General features: G+C 37.8%; 2 protein-coding genes across 6 annotated transcripts; both read right to left on the bottom strand.

The window, feature by feature from the left end:
• Window positions 1-327: 327 nt before the first annotated feature.
• Window positions 328-6674, bottom strand: LOC107859629 (chromatin remodeling protein EBS). 4 transcript variants are annotated; one of them, XM_016704686.2, is made up of 7 exons: window positions 6461-6645; window positions 6259-6331; window positions 4576-4918; window positions 4423-4491; window positions 2464-2596; window positions 2000-2052; window positions 328-608 (listed from the first exon to the last, which is right to left on the bottom strand). In XM_016704686.2, exons 1-6 carry the CDS (start codon window positions 6470-6472, stop codon window positions 2044-2046), a joined length of 639 nt encoding a protein of 212 aa, XP_016560172.1. In that variant the 5' UTR covers window positions 6473-6645; the 3' UTR covers window positions 328-608; window positions 2000-2043. The 4 variants fall into 4 exon arrangements, 3 of the variants coding, with proteins under 3 accessions (XP_016560172.1, XP_016560171.1, XP_016560173.1); XM_016704687.2 differs by having other exon boundaries at window positions 470-608; window positions 1995-2052; XR_001671425.2 differs by having other exon boundaries at window positions 471-608; window positions 1979-2052.
• Window positions 6675-10515: 3841 nt separating this feature from the next.
• On the bottom strand, window positions 10516-20924 carry LOC107859627 (homeobox protein knotted-1-like LET6). Of its 2 annotated transcripts, none has more exons than XM_016704682.2 (4): window positions 19816-20924; window positions 19247-19505; window positions 11564-11814; window positions 10516-10914 (listed from the first exon to the last, which is right to left on the bottom strand). In XM_016704682.2, exons 1-4 carry the CDS (start codon window positions 20155-20157, stop codon window positions 10708-10710), a joined length of 1059 nt encoding a protein of 352 aa, XP_016560168.2. In that variant the 5' UTR covers window positions 20158-20924; the 3' UTR covers window positions 10516-10707. The 2 variants fall into 2 exon arrangements, with proteins under 2 accessions (XP_016560168.2, XP_016560169.2); XM_016704683.2 differs by having other exon boundaries at window positions 11564-11808.
• Window positions 20925-21612: the final 688 nt, after the last annotated feature.

The raw sequence follows: 21612 nt of genomic DNA, 5'->3' as shown, positions 1-21612 counted from the left end.
TAGCTTTTCAGCCATGGATTCCACTTCCTGATCAATATCAATTATCAAAGGGCTAGTCTACGAGTAAAGCTGAATGTTAAAAGATATATTTCTTGTTAGATACATTAATTTGTTTTATCTAGTTATATCCGGTGTTAGCTAATACTACATCCTAAGAGTAAGCTTCTTAAGCACAGTCGTAAAAGCAAGTGCTGGTGTGTAATACTACATCCTAAAAGCGTGTATAATTTATAGATATTCAACGGGTAATATGCTGAAATATATATATTTTTTTTCCAGCGAATATGCAGGGAAAAGTACCATCTGGAATGTATAAATAATGCAGAGTAAAAGTTTAAACTAATTTTGTGATTCACATTCCAAAAGGCTGCCTTGTTACTTCAGTTTCAAATGCCAAAAGACCGTCATCATCTGCTAATACTAGGTACATACAAGTCCTGATAAAAGGAGCACATAACAGACAACAGCTAATCTATGCAAAGAACCGGCATTAGTTCCAGTTCATTGCACTGTACAAAATCCTGACGAGCATCCTAAACATCATGAAAGCTAGCTTCAATCCATCTTTACAACAGCTCCGCCTACCTCTTCTGGCGCTTTGGCTCAACCTGTAAAATCAATGAAGAATCATTAAGCATTTCTGGCAATGAGAGTCTCACAAAGATGCAGCATGTTACAAAGACTTACATATGATACAAGTATGTACCAGACTTGCATATGCTCAACGTATTTAGCAAGTTTGCATGGTATTTTCATACATTAAACAAAGCACCGATGACTATATGACAAGCAAAGGACATCAGTGAAGATGAGGGTCCTAATTTAAAGAGGCAATTTGACATAGATGTCCAGTAGAATTGTAATAACCAACAACCAAAGTGAGGGTCAAATGAGAATGGAACTGCAGCATAATCAAAGGGAAGCTCAAAGATATAGTAATAGCGTTCCAATGGCGGCATAGTAAGGGTTATACTCAAAGAAGTGTTAAATCCAAGGTAATGCTACAAATGGGGAAGTAGCGGTCATAATGTTAAAAGCACTGGCATACATGGGCACTAGTTGATTATTCAAGAATGGCAGGTTGAAGGAGAAATGGCAACACAACCTCACAACTGTGTCCTAAATAATATTGTTAAATGCAAAAAGCATAGCAAATACCAAAGGTTTGCTACCTCTTTAAAGAGTTGTTGGGTTCACATATTAGTTATGTGGGAATTATAATACAAAAATGTTTTAAGCGGCAAATAATAATGAAAGTATCATTATACAGTGATTAACAATATCGGAATTGTTTTACAGTGAATAATAACACAATAAATGTTAACCAGGGATGACTCTCAGAGAAATTTGTCATTGAATACTTTCCTGATAACTCCTTATTCCTGATACATGTTCTTACAACCGCAGTGTCCAGACTAGCTTGTGCACGCCTTGGCCAAATCAAGGGGGGTAAATGCTACCTCCCACCAGCACAGATACCGGATAACTCCGTCCACCAAGGCATGGACAGATGGAAAGAAATCACCTAGTATTTTTGACTCTGCTAGAATTTAGAATTTGAACCTGAGACCTCACGGTCTCGACCCACTTATTGTCCACGAGGCCACACCCTAGGGTACTTTCTATATATGTAGTTCTTATTCCACATTAATCCCACATGAAATAATATATTGATTCTTCCATAAATTAGTGCTTGTATTATTTAATTTACAATACTAACCAAACAATACACTAGTTATGCATAGATTATTTTCTTAAAGGGCCAACCAAACACTAAGTTACGCGGAGATTGTTTTTAAAATTTCTTCAGCCAAACAATGTATTATAGTATGCTGAGATTATTTCTATTAATATATCCCTCCAGCCAAATGATCCCTAAGTTCACATCATAATCAAAAACATGCTTTAGTTAAAATAAAGTAGCACATAGAAGAAAAACAAATAATATACAAGCAATGCAAGAAAAGAAACTACATACAGTACATGAGTGTTACCCTACTTTTGTAAGCTGAATGCATTTACCGGACGCTTGATTAAGGAAATTCACTTTACCTGATAACAAAAGAAAAGAAACTATATACACAAAAAAGATAAACATAAAGGAATTGAAAAAAATGAAGTGGATTAAAAATAGTAAATAACGTTCACATCATATCATTTCTTTTATTCTTACACAAAACAAAGAGATACATCTCATTCATGATATACTGAGTCGGTACAGAAAAACATACAATGTTGGATATACCAGTCACAGTCATCAATCAATCTGAGCACTGGCCATTTAAATTTCTGATTGACATGTGCAGATGTGGTTTCATGTTGTAATTTAAATTCAATGACCAGTTTTCTAACGATGAGTTCCTAACCTTCCATTCATTATCACTAATGGAGAAGTACGAATTCCCACCTTTTCAAACGTTAAAAGCCAATCAATAACAGATGAACTAGCCAACAACATACTACCTTGCCATTAGACAGAGGAAATGCAGCATAGGTATTCTGAGACTTCTTCTTTTCGGATAAGCAATCGGAACAAACAAAGTCAGCTAGTTGTTTAGCTTGTTCACTAGTCATGCCCACACAGGCCGGATGATACCTACAAAGATCAAGGGAACAAATAGTAAGAAATGAAAGTATGCAGTGATATTAAACTGGAAACAGACCCTGGCTGGTTTTTTGGTTGAACATTAAGATTGAAGGTACAGTCTCGTCTTCATATCACTGGTTCTAACATAAAAGACTTCCACATCTCAATCATCTTGCCAAAATCTTGGGTTAAGTTAATATAGTGGGTGCTGTGATTATTTCTTTTATGCATGCACAGCATGACAACCAATTCAAAACCTATAGGCCTACTACATTTTCAAGGCAGAAAACTAAGGAAATGACACCAATACGAACTAAGCCAATTTCTTCTTGTTCTTTCCCGATAAGTTGCTAGGGGTGGAATATCTAGTGCTTTACACAAGAATCCATAGAGCAAAGACCAACCACGACTTTCACCACACAGATATGCTCTTCATATATTGCACATAATGTATATTAAAGAAATATAAGCAGGAGACAAAATATCCCCTGGAATAAAGCTAAAAAAAAGGAAAAGGGCCAAACTTGCCCCTGAACTATGCGAAATGGACCACTTATACCCTCCTTCACATTTTGGGATCAAAAATGCCCCTGCCGTTAACCCAAGAGACCACAAATGCCCTTTAAAGTTAACAGCCAAATTTTAAATGACGTGGCAAGCCATGCGGAACTCATCTCTCCACCTAAGCGTTGCCAACTAGGATAAACACCCTTTAAAGTTTCTGCTTATTTTCATTCTTGTCTGAATCCACATACTCAGAAACATCCTCAAAATCAGTTCTAACTCTTCCTCGACCCTCACATTATCGGATTCTTTTCGGTCTTTTTCTTCAGCCAGAACTTCAAAAAATTCTGAATCGAACAAAGGAGCATCACCCCTTCTTAATCTACAATTCCAAAAATAAATAAATAAAACTGAAAATTAGAAGGAAAAAGTTTAAATTAAAATTACTGAAAAGAATGAAAGTTAATACCTGAGGAACAATGTAGGGAAGATACTGAACAGAAGAAGCAAATATAAGAAAACAGAGATAAAGAGGGTAGCAAGTAACAAGAACAGATTTTGATATAAAAACTTATAATAGAAATCCATATTCAGATAACCCAAGGAGTTTCTGAATCAGCATGGATTTAATACCCACTGAGAAAATTTTAGTTGAAGAAAGAAACAGGAAATCTCATAGCAGTTTTGAATTTTGCAGAGCAAGAAATCAACACAGCACCAGTCAACATTTAAAAATTCAGTGGAAAAATTTTGAGGGTTAAGAAATTAAAAACTGACATAACTGGAGAATTTTAAAGATTTATGAGAAGATTTAGAGAGAGAATCAAAGGTAGTCAGAATGTTGGAGAGCGGGCATAGGGAAGGGGGGGAAATCCTATAGTTGGAAATGCTTAGGTGGAAGGATAAGTCCCGAGTGACTTGCCACGTTATTTAAACTTTAGGCTGTCAACTTTAAAGGGCGTTTGTGGTCTCTTGGGGTAACGGCGGAAGCATTTTTGATCCCAAAATGTTACGGAAGGTATAAATGGTCCATTTCGCATAGTTTAGGGGCAATTTTAGTCCTTTCCAAAAAAAAAAAAAAAAGAAGAAGAAGAAAACTAGTAAAATAACAGAACTCTAAGGAGGCAGAGCAGGATTAGCCCAACTGTTGAGAGGCTCTTTTAGCTGCCATAAACAGACAACAAGAAAGAAGATCTCTACACTTCTATGTTCCCTCTCCTGTTTATTTAGTAATCCTTATAATTTGGTTTTCCAGTCTTCAGAGGATAGGAAATTAATACAAGTAACTCATTACTGTACTCTGCAAGTTAAACAGAATAATGTGTGTATACCAGTCCTTGCACTCCTCGCATTGTACCATCAAATCATCTGGGTTATATGGCATCTCACATTTGCAATACCTTCAGAGCAAAGAAAAAAAAATATGAGCAGGAAGAACATTACTCAGGTTCAATCAGCAACCAAACAAAATCTCATACACTTACACTGCAACACGATCTGGCACAAAAGATCCAGTTGCCGCTTTATACTCAAACCGACAGTAGTAATCCTCTGGATCGACGTTCTCAAGCTTAGTGTAGTTCTTGAAAGAGTGAACAATGCACTTCCCTTCTATAGTGTGGGCACTTTGAGCATCATAGTGGTCTGACAAGAATAGCTCCTTCGATCCATGAAATTGTCTCCGCCCTCCCAATGACTCCTCTGGCCGGTAATACCATCTAACATGCACCTTTATATTGTTGCGGTTATCAGCTTCAATTCTCTCTACACGTGCTACATATGGAGCCTTATCATCTTCTGATGGCCGCATCAGCACACAGTCCCCAGCTTCACAAGTCATAGCAATCAAAAACCAAATTCAGTTATGCAATTCACAGAGCACAACTACATGATAATGATCATATTCCATTTCTAAAATTCCCAACAATCACAACATAATTAAGCAGCTAATGGAAATCTAAAATACTACAGACAATAAAAAATGAGCACGCTCATTCAAGTGGTTCCGCAGTTAGGAATGAGTGCAGGAGCAACCATGCATAAAGCAGCTGGATACTTCTGCAAACATACACAGGAAAATCATAACTAGCATCTTTACCACCCCCCAACAATCTCTCTTATCTAATGGCCGTAAAATGATGCTGAATGCTTTCCAAATGGCATATAACATGTCCAATGGGCATGCATGAACACAGTTCTCCCTGCCTGCACATTTGTTAAAGCACATCAGATTTCTTTTCTTTTCCATTTCAAACTCTTTTCCCTTTTCAATGGTGCAAAACATTATCAGAATCAAGAATCCATCTAATTCAAGGTAATTCCAGCATAACTGTTCATATGAATGTGTATATTTAGGAGCGGCAAACAGACATCCATAAGAGAATATCTGACTAATATACACAACTAAACCATTTACAAGGAAAAACAGATATAGCAGCTGCATGCACACCGGATAAAGGAAAGAGATATTAGAAATACCAACATAGGAACGCTAAATTAGGGCCATATCTGAATCCTTACAGCACCAACACAAAAGACCCAGCTGCAAACCATAAGAAAGAAACAATCTTTCTTTTAATCCACTACCCATAATCCACCAAACACAAAATCCCACACCTTCACCATAAGAAAGAAACAATCTTTCTTCTAAGCCACCATCCATATAATTCACCAGAAACAAACGCAGCCACAATTCTAAACACTCAACATCATCAAAACATACCCATTATACTCCAAAACAGGTATACACTTGCATTTATCAAAAAAATCCCCATTTTCTTCTTCTACAAAACCTACAGCAAACACCTAATTGCCTAAGAATGTGCATTAAAGCTACCGCTACGCGCAGGGTATGTCCAGGGAAGGGCTGGACCACAAGGATCTTTTGTACCTAGCCTTACCTTAGCATTTTTGTGACAGCAACTTTCACTTACTCTAAGGCTCCCTTAACCGTCCTATCCTAACAGTTTTTCTAAAAAAAAAAAAAAAAGAAAACCAAACCCCACGTTCAAACAGCTCCAGAGAGAGCCCACCTACCCCATCTTAGCAAAAAGTTCTGACCACACCTACACTGGTGGACTGACCAAAGTTGAAAAAATGTAAAGAGTGAAAGTAGATAGATAGTTCAAAGGGGGTTGTAAAATGTAGATAGATAGATAGATAGATACCTCTGACAACTTTGTTGGTGCCTCTAATGGTATAAGAGTCCAAGTCTCGTTTACCAGGTCTGCTCTTTGCCATCTGAACCAAGCAAGATTTTTCAGTGTGGCTGTGTTAGGTTTAGGACTAAGCAGTTGTGCTCCAACAAAAGGTAAAGCCCAGATCTTTCAGATAATCTTTACGCATTCAAAATGCAAGACTAAAATATACCTGCATTCCCATGGATGCTTCTCGATGATTTTATTTCTCCACTAAAATCAAGGTTTCTTTATAAACCCTAGATTTTTTTTATTTCATTTTCTTTTTTGGATATTGGGGGAGTGGAGGTGGGTGGGGTTAATGCTAACACTATTGCTTCGTTTGGTTGGACTAATTGAGGGTCATTAGGTTTGAAGACAAGGTAGGTAGAAATTAGTAAAGTACTTAATTAGTATTAGGTAGAAGTTAGTGGAGTACTAATTTATTGTACAATAATTAGGTAATATTAATTATATTTATTAACTATAAGAATCAGTAATATATAGAGAGAAAAGGTAAAAAAGTTTTGTATATCCTTATTGGCTTATCAATTTAACCGGTAACCCAACAAGCTAAAACCAAAATTGAACCGTTTACCCAATAACATTGTTTATAAAACCAATAAAAAATCGTTAATCCAAAAATCCAATTATATTTTATTGATTCGATTTATCGATTGTCTTGAGCCGGGAGTCTATCGAAAACAGTCTCTCTACTTCTTCAGAGGTAGTGGTATGGACTGCGTACATTCTACCCTCCCAGACCCTACTATGTGGAAATATACTGGGTTTGTTGTTGTTGTTGTTGATTCGATTTATCGACCGATTCATTTTTTGCACACTCCTACCACCAATCCTTAATTAATACATCAAAACAATCATATATAATTATGTAATGATTTTTGTGAACATATCGTCCAGAGACAATACATAAATATGACCCTAAACTTGACACTAAATTACAACTTTGACCTTAAACTTTGATAGTGCACAAATAGGACCTTTAACTATTCAAAACCTGAACAAATATGACTTCCGATTTTGCAACCCCATGTGTGAGTCTCACTCGCACCTACGTGGAAAGGTAATTCAATCACACGGTGCCACGTCGTTAAAGGGCTGACTTGGAGAGAGGTCATATTTGTGCAGTTTTGAATAGTTAAATGTCATATTTGTGCACTGTCAAAGTTTTGCTTTTTGTGCTAAAAAGGCATCATTTTTTTTATTATTATTATTATAATAATTTTATTTATTTATTTCGATTGCAGCAGTACCTAGTTTTTTTTTTAATTTAAAAAAAACAGTCACTAGCAGGGATCGAACCCGCGCTGTAGGCTGAAGGAAGCGCCCAAGAAGAGAAAATAACACCACCGAGTTATCTAAGTGTCTGGGCTATCTAAGTGTCTAGTTTCATGTGGTTCAACATTAATATACATACATAAATATACATTTTCTACCTTATATGTATACAACGTAATTTTTTTACTGAGGGGGTCGGGTGAACCCCATGCAACCACGTAGGCCAGCTCCTGCGTTAATTTAATAACGTTAATTTAATAATATTTTAATTACGTTAATTTGATAACGTTAATTTAATAGATTACTACTACTATCCTTAATAACATTAATTTAATAAAGTTTTATTAAAATTATAATTTTTTTATTATTAGTATAGTTTCATCTTTAATTTAATATTTAGATATATTATATAACTTAAACTCGCCCTCTGCTTTATAATACATATACATACCCGCGTGATTTTTTCGCATGAGGTTGACCCACCTAATTAATAAATCTTCAATATTGCTCTTTTTCCGCAATGACAAGAGAAATTAGATGCATTTTCATCTTTGAGCCAAAAATAATGAAAAAATAATAGTGAAAAGTTATTTAAAGGTCATATTTGTGCAGTTTTGAATAGTTAAAGGTTATATTTGTGCACTGTCAAAGTTTAGAGTCATATTTATGTATTATGCCCTTAGATTTTAAGCTGGACGCGTCCAGTTTTGCATGTTGAACACGCATTTTGTCACGTAGAATCGGAGGTCATATTTGTGCAGTTTTGAATAGTTAAAGGTCATATTTCTGCACTGTCAAAGTTTAAGGTCAAAGTTATAATTTGACGTCAAGTTTAGGGTCATATTTATGTATTATCTCTATCGTCTACAGAGATATTAATTCATTAGTCACCTCTATCATCCCCAGGCCTCTCCTTTTTGTTATCAAGAAAAGTTTATGAACCAACAATGATACTCGGTAAAGAACCAACTTACTGGTCATGATTTCTTTCAGTATGCACAGTGATAAGTTTTGTCAGAAATTATGCCTTATTACATGAGATCAAGAAGCATTTCTGTAGCTTTGAGATACCTGGAAAAGGCATTAGTTCATTCTCTGGTTTCGAATTAATTTTATTGAAATGATGAATATATTTCTTTGTCTTTTTGATTGTCGCAAAATACGACAACATAACTCCTTATCACAACCCGAGCCGGGGCTCTGGCCGCGACGGGCATCTCGAATCACGAAGGTTTGAGAGATCCTCTAACTCCTTAACCCACTAGTGATATTATCAGCTCTGGGCCCAGGCCCGCACGTCTTTAAAACGCGTCTCTAGGAAGTACGGCTTTCTTACTTATATACCAGTATCCCTCATATGTTTTGCCGATGTGAGACTCCTTATCCTAAGTTGAGGTATTACATACACTCCCTTATGGACTCAGCGTCCTCGCTAAGGTTTCCCCACCAAATAGGATTTGCCTAGACTTAGGACTGAGGTTTGCCCTGCCTTACCGGAATTCGCCTACACTTAGTTTGAACTCTGGCCCACATTGACAGGGCTGACACAGGAGCGGCTCTGATACCATTCTTCCGTCCACTAGAACTTCACATTTTTCTGTGTTAACTTGGTCAATGGAGCTGTAATTTTAGAGAAATCCTGCACAAAATGCCTGTAGTAACTAGCCAAACCAATAAAGCTGCGAATCTTTGTAGGAGAAGTAGGTCTAGGCCATTTCTGCACTGTTTCTGTCTTTTTAGAATCTACCATGATACCATCTTTGGAGACAACATGCCCCAAAAATAATACTGAATCGAGCCAAAATTCGCACTTTGAGAACATAGCATAGAGCTTATGTTCCCGCATTATCTGCAATACAGTCATCAGATTGTAAGAAGTTATGTTGTGACAATCATGATCATTCTGATCTTTAATGACCAAATTATGATAATATCACAATAAAAAACATGCATGAGTATGTATTTGGCCAACTATCCTACAAAGAGACTCCCGACAGCCATAAATATAAAAGGAATGACTATAAAAATGGACTCATAATAAGATGCCTAGTTGAATGAATTAGTTGGGTATCCAATATGAATGTGATAACACTAACAAAAGCCTAACCCACATTTGGAAAAGAAGCCCATAAGGAAAGTCTTCCTCAGAAGTGGGCCTCACAGTTAAAATTGATAACTACCACCGTGAGTAACTCTATAAAAGGGAAAAATTCACAAGTAGTATTTTGTTGCTTTTGAAAATAAGTTGTAGTTTCAAAACAATTGAATTTTATACATATTGTCATATAAAATTAATATTTGAACAAAATTATTTTTCAACTTGAAGCTATAGTTCAAGTCTAATTGCTGAGATGAAAAAAGTCACGAGGTCAAGTTCAATGATTTAACTGCTCGATTGAACTTCCCTTGCTATATCATTAACAATATGAAAAGTTTTTATGTACTTAAATGCACACTACATTCACAACATAAAAAGGAAAATATAAATGAGATAAAGTTGACAAAATCGAATATATAATTTTATGTCAAAACTTTGTGGGTGTTTGGATTAAGCTTATTTTTAGGTGTACTTAGCTTTTAAGCACTTTTTTAGTTTTGTTGGTATTTGGCAAAGTAAAAAAGTGTTTTAAGAACTTATTTAACCAACTTATTGTTTTTGGCTTATAATCTCCTTATTAAAAGTCAATCCAAACAAGCCCTTTGACCCATATCAATTAATGTTTCCCAACCTACAAATGAAGGAAATACTAGGTTAAAAAATTCTAAAAATTACTTTTGAAACTCTTAACTTTATTCTCCTTTTGGCAAAAGCTCAAACTATTCAAGGTGCACACCAAATTGTGTCATGGTAATAATACATGAACCTACAATTTGTAGCAACTTTAAAGCTGTTCAGATTTATTTACAACATGAATAATAAAGCACCAGGACTCAAAAATAGACGCTGGATCAAAGATAAAATTACAATCTAAATTCCATACCATTAAGTGTTGATCATGTCACAATTACTACTACATGCATACAAGTAATATGAAAAAACATTCTTGATAATATTAGAGCTCAATATTACACAAATCTTGAAATTTCACTTTCACTTTCTTAATTAAGTTGGAATTGGCCATGTAGATAACTCCACAATATTCAGAGGAGAGATGGTGTCATATCCATCGGGAAATGGTTAGCCAGAACATTGTCCATATAGTAATTATGTGGATGAGCAGCATCCATCACCACAAACTGCATATCTTCGGATGGCTTCCAATGCCTTTTTCTTTGGTTGATAAACCAGTTGTTTATTTGCTTCTGGTCCAATCCTGTAGACTCAGCAAGTGCCAGTTTCTGGGATTCCTGTTAACAAACACACCGAGCAAAATAATGCAGGAGTCATTCTTTCGATTCAGTAGTAGAGCGAGAATCGCCTTTTTAGGAGTATACCTGGGCCATTCTTCAAAGAAATACTTTTATAAAAGTAGGGTGATAGTTGATAGACTTAAAAACTCAAGGAACTGAAATTGGAATTAAGAAATGTTTAATCCAGACAAAGTAGGCTATTTACTGCATTTACAAGGTTACTGAATTCGGAAAAATATAGGCAGTTACTTAGCTATTGTTGTCGGTCATGTAACATCGTCATCAGTGCACACAAGATAAAAGGACTTGGAATGAAATGATCACTCCAATAGAACAGAATATTGAGGTAATGACGGGTTTATGTAACAACACATTAATTAGTAGGGATGTGTACTTTTGTGTTCCAATTTATGTGATTTAGTTTGAATCGACAGTGTGTTGAGAAAAAAAGAATTCTGAAAACCATGGTCTAAAATATATCATGACATTTGGCTATAAAAGCTTCTCATTAATGGTGAAACATGAAGTGTAGAGTTAATTGATTCGAAATTTAGAAGGGTTATTCATTTTGGAACAAGACTACAAGGAAAGCGTGTCCCAATTAAGATGTGAAGTGATTAATTGGAACGAGGGAGGAGGGTAATACCGATGGGTATGGCCATTTGTAATGTCGGGTCCACCAGTCGAGCAGTTGTTGCCTTGCTTCCTTAGGCAGCTTGCCTTTCTTCCTCTTCTTCATGAACTCCTGCTTAAGGCTACCTAAGTAACCACTGTATTTGCGAAGCAGCTGACCTTTGAGTTCTCTATCTTCGGCCTGAGGGTCTACGAAACCATTATTCACGTCAACCTCCTCATCAGATGATCCATTTCTATCCATTGCCTCACCCAGAGCTGCAACTGCAAAACATTAGCTTAAATATTCGCCTTACAAAAATACTTTCAGGCAGGAGCATCTATAGTTGAGAATATGGGTTGGAAATTAATGGGTCATGCAACTAGGTATTACGACATGTCATAAGCTTTAACCATAGAGGAGAAGCTGAGATCAATACACACCAATTTCAAAACCTATAAATATGGAACTGCAAAGAAATTCCTTGGGAATTCATGTACTCTATAGGTGTCAATTAATTCAATAAAATCATATCCAGCAGCCATATTTAAATGTGAGTCAACTAACATATACAGAGACTAAAAAACTGTCATACACAAACGGCAAACACTCACAATAGGTTTCTAGATCATACAACAACAACAACAAACCCAGTGTATTCCCACTTTGTGGGGTCTGGGGGGGGTAAGATGTACGCAGTCCATACCTCTACCTCTGATGAAGTAGAAAGGCTGTTTCCGAAAGACCCCCGGCTCAAGTTACGAGATATCAAACAAACACATAGTACAGCACAGAAGCAGATGACATAACATAGATACTGCAGCCATAAGGAATATAAAACAGAGTAAAGCAGGAATGCAGGAATATAAAGCAGAGGAAAGCACACAGATTCGTAACAAACATAGAACACGGAACACGGAACAGAACATTGAATACGGAATCATACCAGGAATACACCCCCACCAATTACCTCCCTACATTAGCGACCCGAACAGGCCCTAATCCTCTGCCGTAATTCGCGTCTTCCAGACCTTCCTATCTAGGGTCATGTCCTCGGTAAGCTGTAACTGTTCCATGTCCCGCCTAATCACCTCACCCCAGTACTTCTTCGGTCTACCCCTACCCCGTCTAAAACCATCCAACGCTAGCCTCTCACACCTACGGACCGGGGCATCCATGCCCCTCCTCTTCACGTGTCCGAACCATCTCAATCGTGCTTCCCGCATCTTACACTCCACTGAAGTCACCCCAACCTTCTCCCGGATAGTCTCATTCCGAGCTCTATCCCTTCGGGTCAGTCCACACATCCAGCGCAACATCCGCATTTCTGCCACCTTCATTCTTTGGGTGTGGGAGTTCTTAACTGGCCAACACTCCGCTCCATACAGCAAGGCCGGACGGACTACCACCCTATAGAATTTACCTTTAAGCTTGGGCGGCACCTTCTTATCACACAGCACCCCCGATGCAAGTTTCCACTACATCCATCCCGCCCCGATACGGTGCGAGACATCCTCGTCAATCTCACCGTTACTCTGGATCACGGACCCGAGGTACTTGAACTTATCCCTTTTCTTTACCTCCTGCGCTTCTAGCCTCACCACTACCTCATTCTCTCGCCTTACGTCATTAAACTTACATTCCACATACTCTGTCTTGGTTCTGCTCACCCTGAACCCTTTAGACTCCAGAGTTTGCCTCCACAGCTCTAATTTGTCGTTCACACCCCCTCGCGTCTCATCTATCAGGACTACATCGTCTGCAAAAAGCATACACCACGGCACCTCCCCTTGGATACGCCGCGTTAACACATCCATTACTAGCGCAAACAAAAAGGGACTAAGAGTAGATCCCTGATGCAATCCTGTCAGGACAGTGAAATGCTCTGAGTCTCCTCCCGCCGTCCTCACCTGGGTTTTCGCTCCCTCATACATATCCTTAATTACTCTGCTATATGCCTGCGGTACTCCACTCACCTCCAAGCATCTCCAAAGCACCTCCCTGGGGACTTTGTCGTACGCCTTTTCTAGGTCGATGAACACCATGTGCAAATCCTTCTTCCTTTCCCTATATTGCTCCACCAACCGCCGTACCAGGTGAATTGCCTCCGTCGTCGAGCGGCCGGGCATAAATCCGAATTGGTTTTCCGAGATAGACACTATCCGTCTCAGCCTCACCTCGACCACTCTCTCCCAGATCTTCATAGAGTGACTCAGTAACTTAATCCCCCTATAGTTATTGCAACACTGAATGTCCCCCTTATTCTTATAGAGGGGGATCATGGTACTCCACCTCCACGCCTCGGGCATCTTTGCTGTCCTGAAAATTTCATTGAACAATGCAGTCAACCACCTTACACCAGCCTCTCCAACGAACTTCCAAAACTCCACCGGTATCTCATCCGGCCCCGTCGCCCTACCCCTTCGCATCCTGCGGACTGCCTGTCTAACCTCGTCTACCTTAAAACGTCTACAATAGCTAAAATCCCGACACTCCCCTGAGTGCTCCAGTTCCCCTAACACAATAGCTCTGTCCCCCTCGTCATTCAAGAGCCTATGAAAGTACGACTGCCATCTCTTCTTTATGTGGCCGTCCTCCACCAACACTCTACCGTCCTCCCCCTTAATGCACCGCACCTGATCGAGGTCACGACCCTTCCTCTCCCTAGCCTTAGCGAGTCGGAACAACTTTTTCTCCCCTCCTTTCCCCTGTAACCCTGCATACAAGCTCTCAAAAGCAGCCGTCTTAGCTGCCGTGACCGCTGACTTCGCCTCCTTCCTTGCTAGCTTGTACTCTTTCCTGTTTACCCGCTTCTCTTCTTCGTCCTTACTTTCCACCAACTTAGCATACGACTCTTTCTTGGTCTCCACTTTCTTCCCCACCTCTTCATTCCACCACCAATCCCCCCGATGATGTCCGGCCCGGCCCCTAGAAACACCCAACACCTCCCTTGCATTTTCCCTGATGCACGCTGCCGCCCTGTCCCACATATTATCCACGTCCCCCCTACACTCCCACACCCCCATTCCCGCCAACCTCTCCCCTATCTCCCACGCATTCACTGGCGTCAAACCGCCCCACTTAATTCTCGGTCTACACTCCTTACTCCTCCTCTTTTTATTCTTCTTCATACCCAAATCCATAACCAAGAGCCTATGTTGGGTCGAAAGGTTCTCACTCGGGATGACTTTACAATCTTTACACAGCGCCCTATCCCCTTTCCTAAGCAACAAGAAGTCAATCTGGGTCCTGGCTACCGCGCTCCGAAAAGTGATCAGGTGGTCGTCCTTCTTCGGGAAGCCCGAGTTCACCACCACCAGCCCAAACGCCCTCGCAAACTCCAATAGGTTCGCCCCCTCTTCATTTCTCTCCCCAAAACCAAAACCTCCATGCACATCCCCAAAGCCTCCCGGTAGCGCCCCGATGTGCCCGTTGAAATCCCCTGCTACCACAATCTTCTCCGAACTGGGCACGCCTCTCACCACGTCCTCCAAGGCCTCCCAGAACCGCATCTTCTCCTCCCCCTCCGATCCCACATGCGGCGCATAGGCACTACACACGTTCAGGGTAAACCCCCGAATGACCAACTTGATAGTCATCAACCTATCGTTGATCCTCTTCACCTCCACTACCTGACCTCTAAGCTCTTCATCTACCAAGATGCCAACTCCATTCCTACGCCTGTCGCTCCCAGAGTACCACAGCTTGTAACCGTCCACATCCCTAGCCTTAGACCCTACCCACTTGGTCTCTTGGACACACGCAAGGTTGATCCTTCTCTTCCTAAGAATCTTCACCAGCTCTATGGACTTCCCCTGAAGGGTCCCTATATCCCAAGACCCAACCCTCAGCCTACCGTCGCTATCCACGCGCCCCCCACTACCCCCCCCTCGGCCAAACCTTGGCCTCCCACCCACTCCCGCCCTCCCCCCATCTCCCGCCCCCGCCACAGCCCCACGCCCCAACCCCCTCGGACATGACCCTAACCACCCATTACCGCCCACAGCCACAACTACACGCAAAAAATAGGGAAGTAAAAGGATATAGCCGGTGGCAATATCCAAGCAGCAGCCAGGAGATACAAGGCACACACACGTTGACGGGACTACTCCCGAAGCAAAACTAAGCAGCGACCGCCGCAACAGCAACAACAGTATTAAATTAATAATACCATTGATCTCAGTATTAAATTAAAATAAAGAAAGATATTGCCTTTAACTGAAGGGATTAGAACACATACGGGCAAACTTAGGATTCAGCGTAGTGCAATGTAGTAGTTTCCCAGTGTTAGGCGCAAAAGAAACCTCGTCATATTGATGAAAGAATACTACAACATCAACAGAATTGTATTTAACAAAGTATGAGTAAGGCTATGGTTTTCTGGGAAATTTCTGTTGTTATGGCAAGTCCTCAACGTTAGGCTAACATAAATCTTTTTGTTACATTTAATCAAATTCTCATTACTCTTTGCCCGAAGGTTTGCATTTGGAAACTTCTTACTAGCTTCTTAAACTAGAGTACCAATAAAAGGTATACATGCTAGTGTTACCACAACCACAAGACAAAAAAGAACTCACGATTCACTATATATAGACAAAGAATACGCTTATAAACTTCATGAAAAACTTAAATTAGTTACTATAAACTTGAGAACGATTTCTACTACCAATAATCAACCAAGGTAACTATGACGCCATGAATAATTTCAAAAAGGGCTAGTTTCTTCAGTTGTCTCGTAATTATTTAAAATTCAACTTCTCGCTTTTAGTTTCTGTTTCCAACAAATTTTTACAGTGACAGAAATAAATTGCAATCACAAATAAAAATATAAAGAAACAAGATTTATTATTGATAAACGATGTGGTTATAAATCTGTTCCTTCCTTGATTCCTCTCTCTTGATCAGTAGCGTATTTCTCGAACATAGGATTTGATATGTTTTTCTCCGTAATTCGAGGGCCGTTAGTGACATATTTCTCGAACATAGGTTGATCTCTTTATGAATATTCCATGATTTTGTGGGATATTGGAGATCCCAATCTTTTTATGAATACCCATCAGTTTATGGGATATTCAAGATGCATGTGCAGGAATATGTTACCCTTTAAATAAGCGAGATTTAGGGCAAAGTCGCCTTCTAGAACTCTTATAGAATTTGAATTCTTATTGAAGAGTCTACAAATTTTAAGTGTCTACAGTTTCATTGGCACAACTCCCCAAGATTTAGTTTCACATCTCAGTGGGTCCTTCAAAAACCCATCAGCTACCCAACAAATGCTGTCATCTTTAGCCCAATAAAGGCTCTATAACTTCACAGGTTTACTATGTTTGTCGACTGGGTGGATAAAAGGTCCAAGGAGAGAAATTTCCAGAGAACCTTAGACTAAATATGTAAGTAAGCACTTGTCAACTAGCATATGAACAATAGTACAAAGAGATCAAAACAAGCAGGCTCAGAAAGATGACTTTTATAAATTAATTTTATTAGTCATGTACTAGATCCAAAAAAGGGAATCAACTCAAAATACTCGTATGATAGAAATCAAAATTAGATGATTTGATGGAAATGCACCAACTACATTAATCAAGAAATATTAAAATAGTAGATAAAATTACATTCTACTTGCCAGATAATAAAGAAAATGAGCAGCAAAGACAAGGAAAGAGTAGTTGTAATTTTCAAGTTGATTTCTCAAATGATCACTCAACTAATAGGTAATAATTACTGAAGGTCATTCTTCTTGATTCAATTTATTTTTAACAACGAAAGTGATTGTCTTAAGTAATACTATAACTATAAGTTGAGCGACGATTTGAGAAATCAACTCTTCAATTTTCCCATTTCAGGTTAGTGGAAAATCCAATGATTTGACCAAAAGTATAACAAATCAAAGAGGTTATCAGACACTCCATTCAAAGCTCAAAATCTAATCTATAGTATTTTATGGGTCCCCTCTTAAAACAAAATGCATTTCTCAAGCATTTGTCTAGTATCTTTATATTCTTTTATGGTGTCTAATTAAAGAAGACATTAAGAGGGACCTCAAATCATGTCAAAAGATTGGATCTATTTGTGTGATACGTTAATCATTCAGCTGGTTAAGGAATTCCTCACAACCCATAAATGAAAATATAGTGCTGGCAAAGACGAGTATAAAGGGAGTGCTCATGCTGATTTGAAGGTTTACAAAGTTAGACAAACTAAGCTCACAAGTTCAAAATTCAAATATACACAAACTATTACCATTAGATGAAAGTTCCTTTCTTAAAGTTCATCCAGCTTATACATGGTAACATTTACGAATTCATAGTTATGAAGCACTTCCAAGACAAATCAATTAATGCATGATTCAACAAATCTTTTCAAAAAAAAATTGATCACACCTTAAAAAATCACACAGTTTACCAACCACAAAAGTTATAAAGAATGATTTGAGTTATAAAAAACGACCGTGAAAGCATGTTTAACGCTTCATGTGTAATTCAACATGATATAGTAGGTCACTTTAACATTTATTAAAGGTTACTGATAAATACTAATTACTTGGAGAAACAAACAACTAACTTATAAGAAAATTAATAGTTTACTAGTTTGTGCACTGGCAATGCATAAAACTTAAAACTCAATAAAGAAATGAGAATAGCTTTAGACAACAGAACACCCACATATAAACTGAATTCTAATGCAAGTTTACAGTGGAAAAGGACTTTGTCAAAAGAAACAAATGTAACAATCTGCTTAATAAAACAAGAACCTACCTAGTGTAATACCATAAATGGGGTCTAAATAGGGTGGTGTGTACACAGACCTTACCTCTAACTTGAGAAGTCTGAAGGTAGAGAGGTTGTTTCCAAAGATCCTTGGGTTCAAGTAAAGTAGACAACTTACTTTTTGAGTGTGAGAAATAAAACTAACTTTAAAACAATAAACCTTTATGGTTCGACCCTTTCTAGGACCCCACATATAGTGGGAGTTTTAGTGTACCGGACTGACTCTTTTTGCTTTTCTGTAATTTTGAAAACCAAACTTCATCACCCAGATATAACTTAGTTGATTCAGAAAACTAGGGTTAGTATATTATTAGATCCGGAACTAGTGATCAATTAGTAAGCAAAATTTTAAGATTCTCATTTAACAAACTAGATTATAAGCACATGATTGAAAAACCAATACCTGGACATGAATAGTCCGAAAAAATTTGTGTTCCCCAAGGTCATTCCAAATAAAGAAACAAGACAAGTTGGCTTCTTCAGCATACCCTTTTCATCAAGTTGGAATAATTAACAAGGGACAAATACTTGTACTATACACAGAAGATGAACATGTTGAAGGAGAACAAAATAGGATTCATTAAGACAGAAACAAAACAAAGAGTCATTGTTACATACCTATATATAACAAAGCAGTGCCTCAGCGTGAAGATACATAGAAAAGAGAAGACCAGAAAATAAAAAGACTACTAGTAGAAGGGCAAAAAATAGTGATTAAATAACTTGCATATGGAATTGAGCTTATTTATAGTTTAATTAAAGACTGATATCATTGGAAACATGCACATGCAGAGGCCATTAATTTATTGAATAACAAACATGTACAACTGATGAAAAGCAGTGAATGAACTCAAATAGACAGTTGGGATCTGAAAAGAATAAACGTCACCCATTTTAAGAAAGGACAAAAGAGAGGGTAATTTGATAGTTGTAGTAGTAGTATCACCAGATTCATGAGAGGAATTTGCTGCAAGTGTGAGAGCTTTGAACTGGCATTCAATTCTTGAGAGAAAAACCATGGCTTCCTTAAAGGGTTTTGAGAGTTCTTGTTCATATTTTGTCAGCATCTCACAGTAAGCTTCCATGAACTGATCGAGTGCGGGATCTTCTCCGACGATTCCACCACCACCACTGGTACGGCCCATTGCTGTTGACGTGGCACATAGTTCCTCTAGCCTTGCCACCACTTCCGGCGGAGCTCCTATCTGTATATAGGGAAGGGAAGTAGTAGTACATCATAACTATAACTAGGTTTTCATCTCATCACAAACACACACTTCAAAAGATATACAGCTACAGTCTATTTCACATACATGATTTTGGGAAAGCACACTCTAGTTTTCTTGCAGAGGGGCATCCTCAAATCACAAAAAATCAGGTGATATTAAAACCCATAATTCTAGTCCATGTAAAAAGATGATCTTTTCCACTTTGCTCTTGATTTTTTTGGTCACAAAAGTTATAATTAGCTATTCTTGAGAAAAATATTGATGAGGGTGGGTTGTTAATTTTCACCTTTTGACAATTGATATAAGCAGCTAAGAGACGGGGGTAGTGAGGATGAGCCATAATCTTTGACTTGATGGAAGAAGTAGAAGAAGAGGAGCTGTTTCCATGATCTTCGTGAGGATTATTGTTGTCCATGAAAGGAAGAATAAGGATATTGTGGTTGTTGTTGCTAGTTTCGGCATTGTTATTGTTAGTTAAAGAAGTAGGAGGAGGAGGCATCATCATCATCATCATTGGAGGAGTACACAGTGTTCCACTTCCACTGTTGTTGTTGTTATTTGTGTCATGATCTCCATAGCCCATCATCATCAAACAAGATGTATTATTTCCATTAGAACCCCCTTCCATTATTCTCTCAGTTTGTTTGTTTCTTCTTGGGTCTTTAATTTAGTTCCTTCCCTCTAGTTTTTGCCTATGAAAACACCATAACCTCTCTCTCACACACACACAGAGAGAGACTACTCTGTTTAATAAGTAGTAATGATGAATCGTTTTCCCTCTCTTTTTGGGGAGGCTAAGAGGCAGTGGAAACTGATCTCCCGAGTTTTATGCTTACTGATATCAGGCTTTTTCACAGCAAATCCTTAATGGAATACATAGTTAGCAATACTAATAGTCAGAAAAAGCAATACACCCCACCCCTCAGCTACCCCTATTCCTTTTTCTTTTCTCTCTCCAAGTCTAAGTGAAATAGGGTTCTTTTTTTCTCTCTCTATAGAATCTATCTAGCAAGAGTGAAAAGGGGAGAAGAAGAAGAGAGTTCCTAAGAAAAACATGAAGGTGTTAAAGGGTTGGCTTGTATTTGGGTGCAAAATTTTTACCTTCCCAATGAAAACTCATACCCCTTTTTTCTTGCACTGCCACTGAAACGCTGCCATTACTGGCAAAATATCCCTCCCACTCCACCTCCCCTCCTAGTGAGAGAGAGAGAGAGAAACAAAGTTGAAAAAAAAAGTGTAAAATTTGAGATACTCAACTCTACAAGGAGGGAGGGATGATCTAATCGAGGTGCAGTGTAGTTTCTTCTGTGTTTTTATGTGTTATTTTTTTTGTTTTGGTGTTACTTTTTGGTGTTGCTTATTGGAAAACAGACAGAGTGAGTTACGAATATTTCATGTTAGAGACTCATTTGTCCCTTCAGATTTATTATGATACTAGTTCGGGTGCGCTACCTCATTTTAATGGGTCTTAAAATTACATTAAATAGAATATTTATTTAAATAATAAAAATAAATATAATAATTAAATTTAATATTTTTTTGAGTATGTAAAGATGAAAAATTTATTTATTAAATTTAATTTTTATTAAAAATATTTTTAAAAGTCAATCGACATTCATCTATCATCTGTAAATTGCAACAAAACAATACAATGATAGAGACATCAAAATAATACAATTAAATTTAATCTTTACACACATTTTTTTTCAAAGTCGTTCGACACTCATCTACCACTTATAAACAATAACAAAATAATACGTTAATACAGATTTCAAAATAGAAGTCATATATTTTAGAAAGTCTAGTTAATATAATAAAAAATAATTAAATAATAAATTAAAAAATAGTAAAAAGATAATTTTGTTTAAAAAGAGTTTCAAATCACTTTTCTGTAGAAAAATTAAAATTAACTAATAGTTTAAGGAAAAGTCTGATTACCTAAATTTAGTTGATTTGCCCTCTGTAATAGTAAAATAACTTAAAATATAATTACAATTTTATTAAATAGTTATATGACTTCGCTAACATGACTTTATTTTCTTACAATTATAACGTGACTTTGCCATTTGAAATTTTATTAATT

The sequence above is a fragment of the Capsicum annuum genome, chromosome 2 (genome assembly GCF_002878395.1).
Source record: "Capsicum annuum cultivar UCD-10X-F1 chromosome 2, UCD10Xv1.1, whole genome shotgun sequence".
NCBI classification, from domain to species: domain Eukaryota; kingdom Viridiplantae; phylum Streptophyta; class Magnoliopsida; order Solanales; family Solanaceae; genus Capsicum; species Capsicum annuum.
Note: the sequence above shows the minus strand (reverse complement) of the source record. Positions and strands in the feature narration are given on the sequence as shown.